General features: G+C 41.9%; 1 protein-coding gene across 2 annotated transcripts in view; it reads right to left on the bottom strand.

The window, feature by feature from the left end:
* The window catches only part of LOC101516567 (pancreatic triacylglycerol lipase-like), a 29,250-nt gene extending 11,051 nt beyond the window's left edge, over positions 1-18,199 (bottom strand). The window contains exons 1-12 of one of the 2 annotated variants that reach the window (XM_004579792.2): positions 18,154-18,199; positions 16,847-17,001; positions 14,290-14,412; positions 11,890-12,024; positions 10,585-10,696; positions 9,492-9,611; positions 9,256-9,375; positions 8,647-8,765; positions 6,690-6,819; positions 5,517-5,625; positions 4,487-4,651; positions 2,224-2,397 (exon numbers count right to left, since the gene is read on the bottom strand). In XM_004579792.2, the coding sequence (XP_004579849.2) occupies positions 2,334-2,397; positions 4,487-4,651; positions 5,517-5,625; positions 6,690-6,819; positions 8,647-8,765; positions 9,256-9,375; positions 9,492-9,611; positions 10,585-10,696; positions 11,890-12,024; positions 14,290-14,412; positions 16,847-17,001; positions 18,154-18,199 (1,398 nt within the window). In that variant the 3' untranslated portion in view covers positions 2,224-2,333. Of the gene's footprint in view, positions 1-2,223; positions 2,398-4,486; positions 4,652-5,516; positions 5,626-6,689; positions 6,820-8,646; positions 8,766-9,255; positions 9,376-9,491; positions 9,612-10,584; positions 10,697-11,889; positions 12,025-14,289; positions 14,413-16,846; positions 17,002-18,153 lie in introns of those variants that run through there. The other variant, XM_058671456.1, reaches the window with a different exon arrangement.
* Positions 18,200-18,765: the final 566 nt, after the last annotated feature.

Here is an 18,765-nt window from a genome sequence, read left to right as displayed (position 1 = left end):
AAGAGGGGTATTGACGGAGAAGCCCCACCCAGTTTCCCACCCACCCCAAGTCCCGGATGTGGGGCATGCTCTGAGATCCTTGCTCAAATGGTTTTAATAGTTCTCCAGTTATGAATCACTGCCAGTTTCACTCGATGAGGTCGTCCACTGATTGACACGGTCCATCACAGAGTCTTCATTTGCCCAGTATTTCGCTGCCAACATATAGCTGAGATGGTTGATTGACTTGCTCTGTCCTGTCTTTTCTTGGCTAGGGTTCTGAGTCCTGCAGTTCGATTGGGGAGATCTCCAAAGAAACTTTGAGGTATTCCCAGACCAGATTCTTGTATGTTCTAGCAAGCACAGGGCCTGGCACAGTCCGTCACCTCGATCAGCTGGTGGTTTCAATTGCTGGGTTGGTTCTGTTTTCAGTCCTGATTTCCACTGGAACCAATGGGTGTTGCAGTCCAGCCTGGTTCTGCCCAGCACACACTCGGCCCCCGCATCAACCAGTGAGAGCTGCAGCCTAGTCGGGGCGACCCACAATAACCCCCACCAGGCCCGCCCCCTACCCTGGTTTGCCAGTATGTATAGCAGACTAGTCCAGTCTGTCCCACATCCTATTTGGCTCTTGTACTTGTCAGTGGGTATTAAAGCTTAGTTCCATCTAACCAACTCAACTCTCCAGCCCTCACAGATGTTGTTGAGTGCCTCTCTGTCTAGCCACCCCAGCCCCCGTCTTAGTTTTCATGCTCTTCCGCGGGAGTAGTGACCCAAGAGGGGGGAACCCACTATTTCCCTCCCAGGTCTCTCTCAGTCCCAGTTTATGCACTCTTCGGGTGGTTCTGTGATTTGACTTGACAGAATTAGTCCCCAGTGCCAGCTTCTGCCAGTTGATGCTGTGGCTAGGCCCAAACCTCCCTCACCCACTCTAATTTATGCTTGCACCAGCAGGAATAATCCGCCCAGCCTGGCTTTTCCCTGATCTAGTCCATGTGCAGCGCACAGGTGTTGCCGCCTTGCTTAGTCTGGTCTGTCCCCTTCCTTCCCAGCCCATGCTCTCCAGTGGGAGTAGCTGTCAGGCGAGGGGACCAGCCTCTTAATCCCCCTGCCGGCTCTGTCCCTCCCTTCCTGGATCTCGCGCATGCTGGTTGGGTGCTGCAGTCAAATCCAGTACAGGCAACCTCACCCTAGCGTTCCATAGTGTGCACTGGTTTTGTCGCGACCAGTCCCGGCTCGACCCACACTCTGTTATGGTGTTCGGATTTACCAGTGTATGACATGAACTGACTCAGCCCGGTCTGCCCCTGACCTATGCCAGATGTATGCCAGTGGGAAACTTTCCATGGCCTATTCTGGGCTGTTTCCTATCATGCTTCTTGCGCTTACCTGCAGGGACTGTGTCCTGCCAGAGGAGTTGCCCAGGCTCCTCCATCAGAACCTCTCCCAATGCCAGATTTTGTGCATACCAGGGGGTCCTTGAGCCAGCCCTATTCAGTTCACCTCATGTCCTAGCAGGAACAGTGGCTTTTCCTGGCTTGCTTTCACCCCATTCTGGTTCTTGTTGTTGGATGTTTCAGCCCAGCCATGGCTCGTCCATACCCACGTACAGCTCACACATGGCTCAGTAAGGAGTTGAGACCCAGCCTAGTCAGTCCCACATCCACCCTGGTTCTCCATGACACCAGATGATGTTAGGGTCTGGCCTGGCCTGGCACATCCAATCCCAGTCCACACTAGTGCCTCGGGAGATTGCAACTGTTTCCTAGATAGAACGCAACCCCATTCCAGCACACGCGCCCCTTGGTGGGAACCTCAAACCAGTTAAGGTGTCCCCTTACCTCGCCAACTGGGCCTGTCCCTAGCCGTAGATCATGCACCTGCCAGTGGTTGCTCTGACTCAGCTTGTCTCAGTCCCTCTGATTGCAGTAGATATTTTCTTATTTAATGATGATCACTTAAAAATATTTGCTTTCCTAGCACATTCCAGGCACATACATCTGGAAATCCCTAATGCAGTTTGCCAATGTTTCATACAGCAAAATACAGATGGCCTCCTGGGAGCAGAAGTCTGTCAGTGATGTTAGTGGTAATATCACATGATCAATAATCATGGACATGATGACGTTGTCGCATGAACAATAGTCGCAATCCCACACAATCAGAAGTAAAATTCACCTGTCATTTTCAGTAAGATTTTCATGCCAGCTGCAAATTTGGAATTTTGTCACCTTATTCATGTGTTTCAGTAATAATGAGCATTGATGACGATGAAGACAATGAAAGTGCAGGGATTGCTGGAACAGCAGCTTTTATTAGCAGTGAGGGTCAGAGGTCACACATCAAGCAGCCTCCTAACACGGGGTGAGGGTGAGCAGCACGTTCTCCCTCACCGTTTCTGTGCTGCAGAATCTGGACCTATGGTGAGAAAACAGAGAGTCACCTCTTGCTGGCATGGACCAGACACCTGACACATGGCAACTAAACCAGCTGAGCCAGTGTAGACTTAACAGCGTAGAATAAGCCAGGATGAGCCATGTTTTTCTAATCAGTACTGTTTGCCTCTGCCTGGGGAAATATTGGGGTCATTTCTTTCAGGTTTTTTTCTTGTGATAAACTCTGTGTACTCTGGTATGTCTGCAATGTTTTTATTTCATCTATGTCTTTGAAAGGCATTTTTCTAGGTGTAAATTCTAGATTAAGGATTTTCTTCTTTCAATACTTACACATATTTTCCCCGCTGTGTCCTTGCTGCCTTGTGTGTGATGAGAAGTATGCTGTGGCAAGTCATTGTTTTTCTGTAGCAGTCTGGATTGTTCTGACTTTTCTCTATCTTTAAGACTTTCTCTTTACCACTGATTTCCAATCATTTGATTTTGATGTATTCTGATTGATCTCTTCATATTTCTTGTGTAGCATGGGAGAGGGGTAACATGATTCACTGATCTAGCTTTCACCAGGCTTAGTCATTATAGAGCCATTATTCTCTTCCTTTGGAATCTTCAAAGACAAGCGTTTGAGTATCAGCCACCTAAAAGTCATTCTGCAGGTTGCTGATGCTCTTTGAGATATTTTTCTCTCTTTCACTTTCTATAGTTGCTATTATGTCTTCAAGACTGCTCACCTTTTCTTCTGCAATGTCTAAACAGTTCTTGACTGCAGACCCTATATATTTTACTTGACTTTTTCTCCTCCATAAGTTCATTTCGGAATTTTTCCAATATTGAGTCATGCCTCAATTGACCTTTTCAGCAAATGGAATGCTGGCTCAATCACTGTTTGAATGCCTTTGTGGCTGCCCTAACATCTGTATCAGTCAGGGTTTGTCACGTAAGTAATTGTTGTTCTGAACAGAGCTTGTGTTTGTCTGCCTTTCTGGATGCCTGGGAATCTTGGCATTGAAGTTTGGTGTGTGTCTGTTTTTGGCTGACTGTCAGATGACTTGGTAAGCCTACCAATATTCTTGAACTTCGTTCTGAGATGCAGATATTTGGAAATTGGTCACTTCAGGTCTTGTTTAACCTAGGTTAATTACTTCCCATCATGGAGCAAAACTTTCCTAAAAAGCATACATTTTTCCAATTTACTGGACAAAACAAGAGCTCTTTCCAGTCCTAAAAGAGGACTCCCTTATTCACCTTTGCCTGGGTGTGGCTAGTGAAACACACCTGTGTTGATTATTAACCTCCAGGTTTCTGGGACTCCTCCTCCCTGCTAGGTGGCTGTCCTATGAACTCCTAGTTGCTTCCAATGTTATGCTTGCGGCTCAGTCTCTCATCTATTAATGGAGTCCACTGGGTTCTGCCTGGATTTCTGCTGCCAGGGCCACGTGCTGTAAGATCTCTCAGCACCGTCGTCTGGGCAAGCTGAAGGCTCCACCTTGCTTGTGTTTCTCTAGACATCCCTACTCCTACTGTTTGACATTCAGTGCCTTAAACAAATGCTGTCTCATACATTCTGTCCGAATGTTTTCACTGGGAAAATAAAAGTGTTTGTGTTACTCCATCACTGCCAGAAATGGATGTCAGCTTGCTAGATTTTTAAAAGAGCTGTTATGCTGTGAAGAGAGAAGAAGTAGAGCAATATGCAGCAAGCTAATATCAGTTATCGCTGGGAGCATCGTCAGCTCATCTTCTCTGATGTTTCACCGTGATAAATTTTAATTTACACACACCCTAAGCTTACATGTAAGGAAGGATTGATCTAGAACTCTGACATTGCTGTAAGACCTGTGATTGGAAAGAGGCCATTTCTAGTCCTCAAGAGGTAGCAATTTAGGATCATGAATAGTGATTCTTATACACTTGATGTGTATCAGGAAATTAGCACGTATATAAATATGTCAAAGTTGTCTTCCTGTAGAAATAAAAGATATGAGGAAGCAGCTGTGGTTGGGGTAAAACAACCATGGTAGAAATTTAATTTAAAAAAAAAAAAGAAATTCAGTGGGACCATAACTATGAGTATGACTTAATATTTCAAACCTTTTACGATTTTTATTACTTACAGCGTTCCATCATTTTGTTCCACTGTGATCAAGGATGCTCCCACCTTGGGTAGTGTTGGGTTGATCACATTGTTATTCCAAATAAACTTAACACTCTGCAAATCTCCAACCTCCACGTCAGAGTCAAACTCATTGGTATAAGTCTTGTCTGATTGGAGATATCCCCTGAGGAGTTAAAGAAGTAAAGCCATTTGAATAACCATCCATACACACATCTACTTATAGACACATATATACACACACATAAGTGTACATATACTTACACATATGCAGGTATGTGCCCATGTTTCTTAAGCCAACAAGAAGTGCATCCATATGTAAAATAATTGTTAGTACATTTGTCATTTTAGTGCATTAAACACTACTTTACTATTAATGACTCACATTGTTATATCATCATTATTTTATTTTAAATATTTATTTATTTGAAAGCTGGAGTTATGTATAGAGAGGGAGACAGGCATAGAGAGAGAGAATCTTTTATTTGCTGGTTTAGCACCCTCAATGGCTATAATACAATGGATGGGCAAGCCACAGCCAGGAGTCTGAAATGCCATCCTTGAGCCATTGTCCATTGCTTTTCCTGATGCATTAGCAGAGAATTGCACAGACAGTGGAGCAACCAGGATTCCAATTAGCACTCATTGGGAATGCTGACTTTGAATGTAATGGCTTAACCCACTCATAACAACACCATCCTCTTTAATTCCATTAAACTTCAAACGTGTTCCAGTTACAATCCACAATGTAATCAATGATGATACTATCATGTCATCTTTCCCAGTTACCTTAATTGGAGAATAATTCTTTACAATTTGTAAGTTAGAGGCTAAATAAACATGCATGCTTTTTCAGACAGAATTCTGAAATACAGTAAGATGTAAAGGTGAAGGAATTTCTTTCTTTTTATTTTGTGTGACAACATTTCACTCCACTGCAGAATGAATAAATGAACTCTTAGGTTTACAGCATTCATTATATGTGCCCAATATTCCAACCTCTAAGAAGCTTAGAGTAGTATTTTACCCACCTGAAAATTTCATACTGTTTGGAGCTTCCGTTATTTCCTTGCAGAGACACCAGCACATATCCTGTAACACTCCTGCCTGAGAGTGTGACAGCCACACGGTACCTCCAACCTATGTGGACAAAGAGACTTAGCAGGTTGCCAGGATGTGGTGAAGAGACACTAAGACAGGTTAACAAGACCTTATGATTGAAGAATTTTCAAAAAATGTATATGTGGTGTTTGTGATTCTTCTTTTAACAGATGTAGTTATTTATCTAGAAGGCAGAATGACAAAGGGGGAGACACAAATAGAGATTTCTATCCTCTGGTTCACTCTAGAAATGGCCACAACAGCCAGGGCTGGCCCAAGCCAAAGCTAGAACCCAGGACCTCCATCCTGGTCTCCTGCATGGCTGGCAGGGCCCCAAGACTAGCACTGGTTTATGTCGCTTTCCCAGGTGCATTGAGAGGAAGCTGGGTCAGAAGCAGAGCATCCAGGACTGGAACATGCGCTCTGATGTTGAATGCTGATGTGGCAAATTGTGGTTTACACCACTGGGCTATAATATGGGCCCCCTGGTGATCCTTCTAATGAAACAGTCACAGGCATTCCTTTCTCTAGGCATTCAGGGGACAGGCATAGAGGAGTGGAAACTTTCCCAAATGTCAAAAATTATATTTTCAAAAATATTTGTCTTCAGAGTTTTAACATAAACACCTACTCTCGACTGGTATAAAAGCTTTATGTTCAGGGGTAACAGAAAGCTAAAAGAGCAGGTTTCAGCATGCTATCACCTTTCTATCCAAAATACTTAAAATACTGTATAATTCTACTTTTGGTTGATACTGGACGTAGGTCCTGTTACAGTAACAAAATGAACATTGCCATGGTACTAACCAATAGTAAATTAGCATTTTAGCCAGTTAGAATTAGTTTGGACCAAACTGACAGGAACAGAGGTGAAACGTATCATTTTAGGATTTGAGTAAAATATGGAGAAAGTGATCTTTGTGTCATTAACAACTCAGACTCCCAGGTCTCTTTTGTTACTTAAATTAGACACAATGACGTCGAGCATGGAATGGAAATTCTTCCCCATTTGCGGGGGTGTTTACAACAGTTTTGCACATTTTCAGTGAAGAGAAGGAAATATGTAGGATTTGGAATGTAAGTTAAATAAAATAGACACTTACGGGCAAAATTACTGGATTCACCGGTGTTTAGATAAAATACCTGGTTCACAGCATCTGTTTTCCCAGGAAATAGATCAGCGTAATGTCCCATCTGCGGGCATCCTCCTTTGGAACAGGGAAAGCATTTGTTCTAGTGTAAACAAACACACGATGCATGAGAATGCTGTGCACCAGTGCCCTGCCCTCTCCCGAGTCCAGGGCTACAACAGTGTCTCTGCAACGGGTCACAGCACCTCTCACTAGTCACAAGGATACATCTGCAATTTCACTGACAAATAACACAATGCCAAAAAGGCAGACAAATACAAGTCCTTTCTCTCTGGACCAGGATCTGTTGTACAAGAGATGAGGAGGGAAGCACAGAGTGAGGAGGAGCATCTCAACTGCCACTGTGGAGGAGGAAGGTTACCACACAGTGCAGCCAAGTGGTCAGTTCCAGAATCAGTGGACCAGGTGTGGTGGACACTGGCGAGATCAGCGTCCCCTCAAGAAGACCTAAGAGGAGACTGAGCCAGGCAGGAAGACATGGCTGCAGCTCTCAGAAGGCACTGACTGAAGAGAAAAGGAGGAGAGCCCAGCTGTCTCTAAATGCCAGCAGGGTGGGGTTATGCCCCCCAGTGCAATGGAGCCCAGGGCCGAGTCACCCCTGCTGCACACACGCTAGCCACAGCATCCCTACAATTACCTGGCGAAGTACCAGAGAGCGGCTGAGAATGGGGTCCAAAGGGGGGAACGGGCAGAGTGCACATTGTTTTTATAGAAGTGCTGAGCACCCCTCGAAGTACGCTTAATTTTTACTGATTCAGACTCAGTTTAACAAGAAAGGCCTGCAACTTACTTGTTTCTTTCTTTATTTGTGTCCTACATTACCAAGCTTTGGGTATTACTGAAGAAGATGAAAAGTTATACCAAATAAAGCGAGAAAGAGGACTCTTTTCTTATTATATATACAAGCTGTGATGTGAATAAAATAAATGTGCCTTCTACATAATACCTAATATTTATTTATTTAGCTCTGGGCTAAATAATTAACATGTATTATAATTAACATGTATTATATCATGAAGTCTCCCTGCCAAACAGGTTGTGTCAACCATTACTGTTCACATTTACGGTGAGGGAATTGACTTAAAGAAGTGGTTTTTCCAGTGTTTCTCAGCATTTTATTGGTGAAGTCTGGATCCACATCTCTGCTGTGAGTACCTGCACATGTATATTACATAAAGTATCTTTTTTTTTTTTTTACTAAATAGCATAGGTTGCTGATTTTTTTTTTAATGTTGCCATGAAAGGAAAAGTCTTCTGGAGGGGAAAATCACTGGCAATAGATACTAGAAGCCTTCAGGAAGTTGACAGAATATCTTACAATGAGGAACTACATATGTATTTTAAAAACTCTTACAACAGATCAACCTATCTTCAAATCTCTATTTTTCTGCACTCTCATTTTTTAAGTACTCTCATTTCATGTTTAAGACAACAAATAAGAATTCAACCCAGATACTGAGAGGAAACCAAGCAAGATGAAAACTCAAGAAAATATTGGCCATTTTCAGATTGCATAGTAAGGCACACATGTCCTCTATTCTGTTGTCAAAAAGGTCGACCTGTATGGAAAAATTTCCATGTTCATCAGCATCCTGTGATCACAGATCAGTTATCCATAGATGAGTTCCATTACTGTTGTTTAAGATATTTCCCTTGCCAATTTAAGCACTTCCCTAACACACAAAAAGTAACAGAAACCAAGGCAGACATAGGACATATTCATTTCCAAACCTGCTTCTCTCAACTCTGCTAAAGCATTTTGTAGCACTAAGAAAACATGCATCGAAGATCAACTGTATAATCATGTATGAAAGCATAAGCATTCACTAAACGCTGTCATGAACAATGGCTTACACATGCCGTGAGGAGTGATAGTCACAGACGTCAGAGCAGAAAGAGTTCTACTTACTTCAGTGAAGGTGTCATAAGAGGCACAAGAGAAACCAGCAAAGCCAGTGGGGTTGACGATGCTATCAGTGTAATACTTGTAGCTTCTTAAGTGATTACAGGCCACAAAGTCCCGTGTTCCTTTAAAGTCAGACATGATTATGCATAAACAATCACCTTGATTTTTTCAAGCTAATTTCATGATAATGATATAAATGCTGAATTGGAGTACTCTGTTATGATCTCATGGAATTCCCAGAGTAAAATCAGTTATGAAATGCAGTGATGCAATAGGAAGTCAACTACTGTTGAAGGTTCTACTAGTTAACATCAGCGTTAAATAAAATGGAAAAACTAACTTCAGAACAAAAAGATTGGTTCAAATAGATAATCTTTGGGCGTGTGTTTCCTAAATTAGGCCCATGGAAAGTTGCCTGCAAATACTTTCTCTTTCCCAATCTCTTAATGCCTGATTCTCTCAAAGAGATCCTCTGTCTTGGAAATACAATTAAAAATCTTCTGTCCTATAAAATAAGAGACCAGTACAATTTCCAGGTAGTTAGCAAATTTAGCAAAACAAAGCACCATTTTTCCCCCAAAGAAAATCTTTTAATACACATAATAATTTTACCTTCCCAGATCCCATCTAAATCAACAATTTGAGAGAGGATATTCTTCTGACATCCGGGCATTTCTTTTCCTCCGTTTGGAAAGAAATCCAGGTGACCCACATTCTGGATCATTCCTAATCCTGAGGAATTTTTAAAATAAAGAGAAGGTTTATATTACTGCATAGACTCAAATAACTCCAAAACACTCCTCTGTGCAGACACAAAACCTTGATGGAAGACAAGTTGAGAGACTCACCCAAGTTGGGGACCATGGGGGCGCCATCTGTGTGAATTACATCCACAAACTGAGCATCGCTGGGATCCAGACGGACTAACTCAGGTGTATTCTGAAAGTAAGGTTCAGCAGGATCCAGCCCTAAAGCCAACAGATGTGTTCTTAATATCTGTCAGTATTCATGCACATTCACCTCTCCCCTGAGCTACAGACATGTAGTATTAGTATTAGTAACTGCAAGTATTCACAACTTGCTTCTAATTTGCCCAACTTTACCACACCCTAGAATTTGCCTTTGCATATGGATGCTTAGTCGCTAGAGGAAGCAGAACCTCCAGCAGAAGCTCCAAGAACCCTAGGAGACCGTGGACCTCGGCTTTCCTGGCCACATGTCACAGGCTTGATGGCACAGCGCCTGGCTAGGCAGGCAAACATTTATAGACAACAGGAAAGAGGATTCTGCAGACATCTACAGGGCAAATTAACCCAATGGGTGTTTCAGATGCTTCTGCAAGTTTAAATGTATCCAGTTTAGTCCAATAATTGAAAAGGAGGTCCACTGGGTGAGACATGGAAAGTTGGAAGATAACTTAGAAAAATGAAGCCGTCATCTGTCAGATTAAAGCTAGCAGTTTTTTTTCCCACAAGGTTACAGGATTGGCCTAGGAGTGTTGTGAAAGGAAGTTTTATAGAAATCTAATTAGTAGCATTCAGTACTGGCAGCATTGGGCAGCCTGACCATCTGCCCTCCAACCTCAAGCAGCTCTGGCATTGGGGTTAATGAGGTTTGGCTCATTAGCCATTGTTGCTAAAGCAGAATACAACTAATTGTGAAAACATGAGTTCTTGTCCTTTGCAAATGCCTGACAATGGAGAAACAGAGATGAAATAAAATGTCTAGATATTCCTAATTCAGACATTAGTCACATGGAACAGTATAGAACCACGTTGCATATCAAAAAAAAAAAAAATAGAAAGAAAAAGAATCCCCACTGATTGATTTTTTGGTCACTTAGCCTAATTCAGAAAGGAGAAAAGCAGGTCTGTACCAAATTTCCCTCCAGCATTTCCTTTCAAACTCTGGGAGATGCACACAGTCTAAAAGTTGACCAACCTGTGATTCTTCCAATGACTCCTTTGGTCCTCCGTCCTGCCTCCCCAGCAGCATGGGAACCCAGGCTGTGACCAATGACATGGACTTTGGAAGGTGAGTACTCCAGGGATGACTGTGGGGAAATGGAAGCAGCAAGATTATGTCACCTCCATGTATGTCTCTTGGACACACACGTTGGAACAGAAGTCCAGCAGAAGCAGTAGTTGCAGCATGGCGTCTGTACTGCGTACCTGATCTCAGCCAGCTCTGAGCGCCCATGAGGGAAGGTGCCTGCTGGGACCAGTATGGCAAGGAGAACCCTGGGACCCTGCTGAGCGCTGGGGCTGCAGGGGTTGTGCCTGTGGGGACTCATCAAGGGACCCATTAGCTTTCACTGTTCCTTCTCAGGACATCCTTTCAAATTTCTTCTCTCTGTCCTAGACCCCTTTCTCTTGTCACTTTTGCAGAAAATTTAAATTTTTAAAAAAGTACACTTTTTTTGCTTTCTCCATTTCTTTAGACTTTCACTCTCATGTAAGTGTTCCTATGCAAATATAAAGCTTAATAATGTAAGACATGTGCTTTTTTCTATTAATCTGTGTTGGGTTAATTTGTCTCCTAAATTTTACTGACGTCTCTAGAATAGATTTAAGAAGGGTACAGGTGATCCCCTCCAAAGAAAATGTCTTTGCAATGTTATCAAATATGATGGATTTTCTGACAGTCACAGAAGGAAATTTCCCAAACTTCAAGTTTTAAGAATACATACATTCACTTTAAAGTCAGGATTTTCTTGTTTTTCCTCTATAGCTATCATTAAAAATGGATATGATGTTTAGTGTGTAAATGATTCCAGAAAAGAAATGAGGGCTTTTGCCCACACGTGACAGACTTTAAAACAATTATATAAGCAATTGCTTAGTTAAATATTTTTCTGTTTTGTTTATGAATGTTTGTCACTGTACTTCCTTTAACAAGACAAAATCTAAATATTTTTAAAAAGTAGTTTAGTTCTGACATTGACCATGTCAAGCCTACTTGATAATAACTGCTAAAAATAAAACAACTTCTGGTGGGAATTCAGCAAAAACAACCTATGCACCTAAATGGAAAAACGCACTTAAAGAAAAATAAAAACTAGCTTACTGACCTAAGAAGAGATATTGACGAGCCCAAACTAGGTCTTTTCTTTTTCACGTTAACCAAAGGGAAAGGCATTTCTTAATAGAACAATGTCTTTGTCAATGCTCATACCTACAGGTGTTTTGGGAAAAAAAATCCAGAGGGCAACATGCATGGACTTTTACAGAACCCGGATGTAGTTACCTGAAGAAAGTCAACTAAATACGCCACTTCTGCCCCGACAACCTGGATGTTCTGTGTGGCCTGTGGGTACGTGGTTCGGGAGCCGCCCTTCCAGTCCACACAGATGCAGTTCACACTCTCCACCTCAAACAAGTTCTGATGGAAGAGACACAATATACACATGAGTAATTCAGGATCCTTTTTGGTTTCTATTAGCATACGTGAAGACTAGTATAAATTCCTTGTCCTAGTCTATCTTATGTTACTTTAAATCCCAACTCAATGACCAAAATTTTTGATCTCTTATGGATATGAATCCTGGATAACATACATCATTGTTTCTGAACTGGGAATTTGACCATCATGGAAACTCGATTCTTGTGACTTCTACTGCCATAGTTGCATATACATTTGATTTGGGGATAAATGTATACAATATAGTGCAATGAGTTGCGCCATTAGAACATCACAATTGTCATTAGACTCCAGTGTCCCTAACAAAAATACATCCAAGGACTTGGCCTATCTTCTTTATAACTGGAACCTTACAAGAATAGTTCATAGCAGTTGATCAATAAATGTATGATGAACGAATGAAGACTATATAAGGACTCCATAATGTGTAAATACATTGAAAGTAAAGGAGTAAACTTGTCTGAGAGACAAAGTTCAATTAAAGCTCCTGATGAACATGTTGATTGTCCATCATTAAGGTTATCTTACATAATTGTGTCCTTTCCTAGATACGTACTGGGGATCTTGTCCAATGAGTTCCATTACAGCTTCCTGGCTAGTTTCGGCAGTAATCATGTTTATTTGAGAGTGCATTCATACATGCTCACATCTTTTCCGAAAAGAAAAAGTTGTGAATAATGAATTTTAGAAATGATTGCCAATACTTTCTTCTTTTATAGAAGGAAAAGTATACAGAAATTGTTATTGTCATGGCTCATTAAGGATAAAGTAGAACTTGAATTTGGAACACTTTTTACTACCTAGTTAACCCACTTATTTTTCTATTGTAATGAAACAAAGTTGTGAAAGCCAAATGAAATGCAAGAAAAAAATACCTGATTTGGGAGCTTTAGAAATAAATTGTACATATACATTAAAAACTATATTCCTTAAAGGGAAAAATCATGTTTTCTCTAATTGTTGTATAGGCATCTATTATTATGTATCATCAGATTTAAATTAGAAGACAAATGTGTTTTCAAAAATGTTTATTTTTATTTAAAATCCAGAGCAACAGGAAAAGAGAAAGTGTGTGTGCATGCATGTGTGTGTGAGAGAGATAAACTCCATCAGCTGATTCACTCTCTGAAGCCCACGATGCCTGCAACAGCCAAGACTTCACCAGGCTAGGCAGCAGCCAGAAGCCCAGAACTCCAGCCAGAGTCCCTATGTAGGTGGCACAGACCCCAGTGTTCGAACTAGCATCTGCCCCTACTCCCCCAATCTGTGCATTAGCAAGAAATTAATCAGAAGTAGGTGCTGGGCTCAAATCCAGGCAGTCTGATACAGGACATAGGCATCCTAAGGAGCAGCGTAACCCCACGGAACCACAATGCTTATCCCTTGACTGATTATTTTTAAATCTGTGAAGTGAGTGCACTTGAGTGCCTTCATGAGTGTTCAGGATGAGCGGATGTGTATCCAAACTGCCTCAGTTCTCTCTTTGAGCTGATACAGTCTGGGCAGAAATAAAGTGGATGTGGGAAGACTGTAGTGTCTTTATCTTGACGTTTTTAGAAGTGACTACTACAACTTTCTGCCATTGCCGACCACAGAAATGGATGAATACATGAGCAAACACACAGATTAATTAATGAATCCATACTAATACTAGCAAGTACTAGCAGTTACTGGGACATTTTATTCCATTTGACTTTCTGTCTTTCAATTCTTCTCTATCCCATGGCACCTAGCCTAACTCAAATTAAAGGAGACAGGATTACTGTTATTGAAACCACAGAAACCAGAAATGAAATCCATCACATTCTCTAGATATGGCTACCAGTAGAGATCAAAGAGCAATAAGTGAAAACTGTAGGAAAATAATGATTTTGAGAAAATGGGATCTCCTAGGTCTTTACAACGAAATTAGAAGTTGTGGTTTGCACCTCACATGAATGGTTGCTTCTGCTGCTAAAATTTATTAGTTAGTTCTGTGTTAGTTATGAATAACTACTGTCTGGGACCATCACATGCCTGCTGACCTCATTGTCATGAGTGTCCCAGGGTCCCTCCATTATCAGTACCTCTGGGTCTCTCCTGGGAAGCCTGGCATGAGCAGCGGATACAGGGACCTCCAGTGTTGTGGCCACTAGTGTGTCCTCCTTGGTGGAGGACAGCGTTTTATTGGTCGCTAGTGACCACTGCTAATGCAGCCTTCCCTTAAGCAATTACCACATTTCTCACCTTACACAGCTTGTACAGCCAGTTTTCTTCTCCGTTGTCTATGAATCCATGGATAATGAAACGAGTTTTTCTCTCTGTTTTGAAATTGGAGCTCCGGATTACCGATGCATCTGCAGAGATCTCCTACATTGGCGGGAGAAAAGGGTTTCAGGTCAATTCTCTCATAGTATCTCAAAAATTCAGGATTTGCTCTGGTTTGTATATTTTCTCCAAAACTCATGTTTAAATTTAAGAGCCACTATGATGCTGTTAAGAGATCAGGCCTTGAGACGTTTTGATTTCATGAGTAGATAATGCTGCTGTTGCAGGAGTGGACTAATTACTGCAGGGGTGGGTTTCTGTTCCAAGTTTGGCCCCTACCACTTGTTCCCTCTTCCTTGCATGAGGTCTCTCTTTCTGAGGTTTTCCAGTCTCCCACCAATTAAATAAATGTCAACTACATATAATCAATCCAGTTCATGGTATTCTTGTTTAGCTCTACAAGATGGACTAACATGGAAAAGTTGGTACCAGGAGTCAGATTGTTACCACCACAAATATCTGAAGGTATGGATGCTGCTTTGAAACCTAGAAATGGATAGAAATGGGAAGAATTTGGAGGAATAAGATAGGAAAAGTCCATTTTTACCATGAATGGATTACTGAAGATGCTACTGGGTGGTGGAGGGACAGAGAAGATCTGCAGTGACAATTTTAAACTTCTTATGGATTACTTAGCTGGTCATGACAATAGTATTGGTAGACATGGATGATAAAGGCCATTCATTTGTAATATCACATGGAAGACAGTAAAGTGTATCTGTTTTACGGAGGTGAAAAGAATTTGGCCGATTTGCATCCACTGCCCAAGATCTCATAGAAGGCAAAATTGAAGAGCAATGACTAGAACATGCAGCACAAGACATACCTAAGAAGGAAAGCATTTAGGGTGTTTCTTGGTGACTTTTAACTCTATACAATGAGATGCAGGAGGAAAAATCATGAGCTAAAACGGACTTTATAGTTCAAAGGGAAGCGGTCTGGAATGGTTTTATGATTTTTAGCCTGGAGTGAGAAGTCATCTTTAGGCAACAGAAACAAAGCTAGAGCCAAGTGACCTTTTGAGAGAAAATAAAAATGGGAACAGAAAGCCAGGTGCTGTTATTTATCAAGACAGTGGGGAAAAGACTCCAAGAATCATTTCTGAGACTTTCTTTCCCACCATGACCGGAGTTCTAGGAAGGCAGAATGGCTTGGGGGTGTGAGCTGGGACATCACTGTCCAGAGCCATCTTGTGCCTCTGTACCACACATCTGGTGTAATTCTCCCGTCTTCCCAGCTGTGGCTCAAGTGGCTACAGGTGTGGGTCTGAGGGTTAACAGGTAACTTTTGGTGGCATCCATAAGGTGTTAAGTATATAGGCTTACATAATGTAAGAACTGTGGGAGCATAGCTGTGTGCACCTAGGATATTATGGATAGCCTGGGACACTCAGGCAGAAATACACTTCCTGGGGAGAATTACTGTAGAGAATCCCCACGGAGCAATGGCCAGTGGAGCTGTGGGAGTAGGACAGTTCTCATGACCCCAGACTGCAGGGCCACCAGCATGTAATATCAGCCTGGAAGAGCTACAGGTGGAAGAGTCCAAGTCCGTGAGAACTGATAAATGGATTGAACTCAGAAACAAGCCTATGGTTGTCTAAGGTTTTGAGGCCACAATACCCATCCCAGGGCATCCAGAAGTGGCACATAACAGGAAAAGATGATTCTATACTCTTCCATTGAATGTTTATTTTCCCTAATGGATTTTAAATTTACCGGAGGATCTGTTTTTCTTTTATCTTGTGTATTTCTTCATCTTGGAATGGAAATATCTATCCTGTGTCCTAGTGCTGTATGTTGGCAGCATATAACTTGTTCTGATTTCACAGGCTTATAGCAGGAGGAAATTGGATGGATCCTGCCTTGAGTCTCTCTTACAAATGACTTAAATATAATTCTAAACTTTGAATTTTGGAGTTGGGATAGTAATGAGTTAAGACTTTAGGGTTATTGGGTTGAAATGAATGCATTCTATATGTGAAAAGAACATGAATTTGGGGGAAGATAAATGGTATAGTTTAAATGGTTCCTCCAAAACTCATGTTGAAATCTCATTGTCGTGGGGTAGTAGAAAGAGATAGGACCTTTTGGAGGCGATCAGGTCACAAGGGCTCTGTCATCATCTATGGCTTAGTACTGTTATTTGCAAGGGTAGATTACTAATCATAGGAGTGAGTTCCTAGACAAAGGGCAAGTACACTCTGTATCCCTCTTCTCACCCGCCCCTATGCTCTTTTTCCATGCTGCGTCTCCTGTAATATGATGTTCCAGTAAGGAGACACAAACTAGATGTAGAACTTTGATCTTTGATTTGCCTATCTGCAGAACTGTAAGTCAAATATTCAGAAACACTTGGTGCCTTTGGGTTATACATTGCCCATGATACTCTATTGGGCAGCAAACCTGAACTCAGATAGTATCCTGATGTCCTACAACAGATGGAACCAAGTTCCAAAGACAATGAGAATTCTTACTTGGTAGTTGTTTGGATTCTCATTAGTGTAGAGGAGGAAGCGGGTGTTGACATCTGCTGGAGACGAGGGCAAATTGCTGAAGGGTCTTAGTAAGGTTCCTCCCCATGGGGATTCATTACTGAAGCAGCCGAGTCTCTCATAGCAGACTTCTAGTCCTGAAATCATCCAGAAGTATTTTAAGGATATTAGTGTAATCACAATAATCCTGGTAATTTTTTTTCTCTGCCAAAATACAAGTTAAATTCTGCAGGTGGCAGATTTTCTTCCTTGACTTCCACATGCTCCTAAAGCAGCTTCAAAGGACCATGCCTGTGTTCCAGATCAGCAGCTCTGGCCAATTTTCCACCTGGCAAGAACCCCCAACCTCCTCCCCCACCACCCCACCACTCCCACTGTGTTTCCTTCAGCGCCACGCAGAGGCTCCTTTTAGTTTCTCAACTCAATGTTCCTCCCCGGGCCTTGGTGGCCAGGAGTAAGACATCTGTGTCCCTGGCCTTCGTGAGTAACGAGACTGCCAATATCTTATAGCCACCATCTAGTTTGGTATTTTGGGTGGAAATCTGAATTTCATGCAAAGGCCAACAGACAGCTCCACCTTGGCTGAGCCTGTAGGCATCTGACCCTTGTCTGAGGCTGTCCTGGACCCTAAGTGAAGAAGCTGTTCCAAAACTATGGGACCGAGTTCAAGCTTTGATGCATGAACTGTGCTTACCTTGTGTCTCACAAAGCAAAACTGATGGGAAAGTTCTTGAGGGTGATAAAAGCAAGATTAACAGTCACAGTAAGATTAGTAGTTCTTGGTAGGGCTGCATTCCTGGAACTCTTAGCATGTGCTAGCTGCTAGGCCCAGTGATATATTTATCTTCCCTAAACCTCACACAATCATCTCATGAGATGTCATTATCATTTAATAGACAAAGATACCACAGAGGAGGTAAGAAATTTGCTGTGGATACTATAGTTGTAGGTGATGGACACACAGTTCCTCCCCCTTATTTAATCCAATCTAGAGTTAGATATAGCAAACAAAAGTACAAGCTACATTTGAATCTCAAGTATTTTCTAGAGTGATTTGGAAAAGTCAACATGTCACATAATCCAAGTAATTCATTATGTATCTTAAATTCAAATTTAGCAGAGACATCTTGGATTTTATCCTAGAATCTTTCTTACAGTTCTTGTGTTCTCAACACATTCCCACTGTTGTACTCCGTGTCTTCACAGAGGCTTGCATTGCACTATCAGAGGTCTCCTGGGAAGGAATGAGCAGTAGAGCATCTCCTAGCTCCACAGGCATGTTTTCTTACCTGTCGCTGCCCCCAGCAACAGTGAAAGTGTCCATACCAGCAACATCTATATAAAGTTTAAAAAAAAAATTAACCATGATTGACTCTTCCTGTAAACATCTTTTAAAAGCTTGGCACAATTCAAGTTCATTGAGTTGTCTGGGAGAACACAAGTAAATTCTAATAAATGGGCCCTGGGAAACATGTTCCTGACTCACCGTGGCAGTTCTGTCAGGTTCTGCACACAACCTTATACGGAAAAGCTTTTTTATAAGCAAACCTTATCTCTGTGAGCAGTACCATGCAAACGAGCCCTGAACAGAGAGAGACTTCAAATAATCTATTTCTAATTTTAATCCTAGGTAAACCTAGATAGACAGAGTAGATAGTTTCCTACAGCACGGTGGGAACATAAGAAAGGTGCCCATATGAGATGTGGTTATGTAATGCTCAGAACCACAGTGAGTCGACAGCTCTGGAGGTTCCAGCCTGTTCTCTGCTTGGTTTACAGTTCTCTGTGTGGGTCTCTGGGCAAGCATACCCACCGATCTGCCAACACCAGTGTGGAACACGGACTTGGGGAGTTTACCAGTTCCTACAGGTTTGGTGGGACTTTGCCTAACTCTCAAAACC

The sequence above is a fragment of the Ochotona princeps genome, chromosome 13 (genome assembly GCF_030435755.1).
Source record: "Ochotona princeps isolate mOchPri1 chromosome 13, mOchPri1.hap1, whole genome shotgun sequence".
Taxonomy (NCBI): Eukaryota; Metazoa; Chordata; class Mammalia; order Lagomorpha; family Ochotonidae; genus Ochotona; species Ochotona princeps.
Note: the sequence above shows the minus strand (reverse complement) of the source record. Positions and strands in the feature narration are given on the sequence as shown.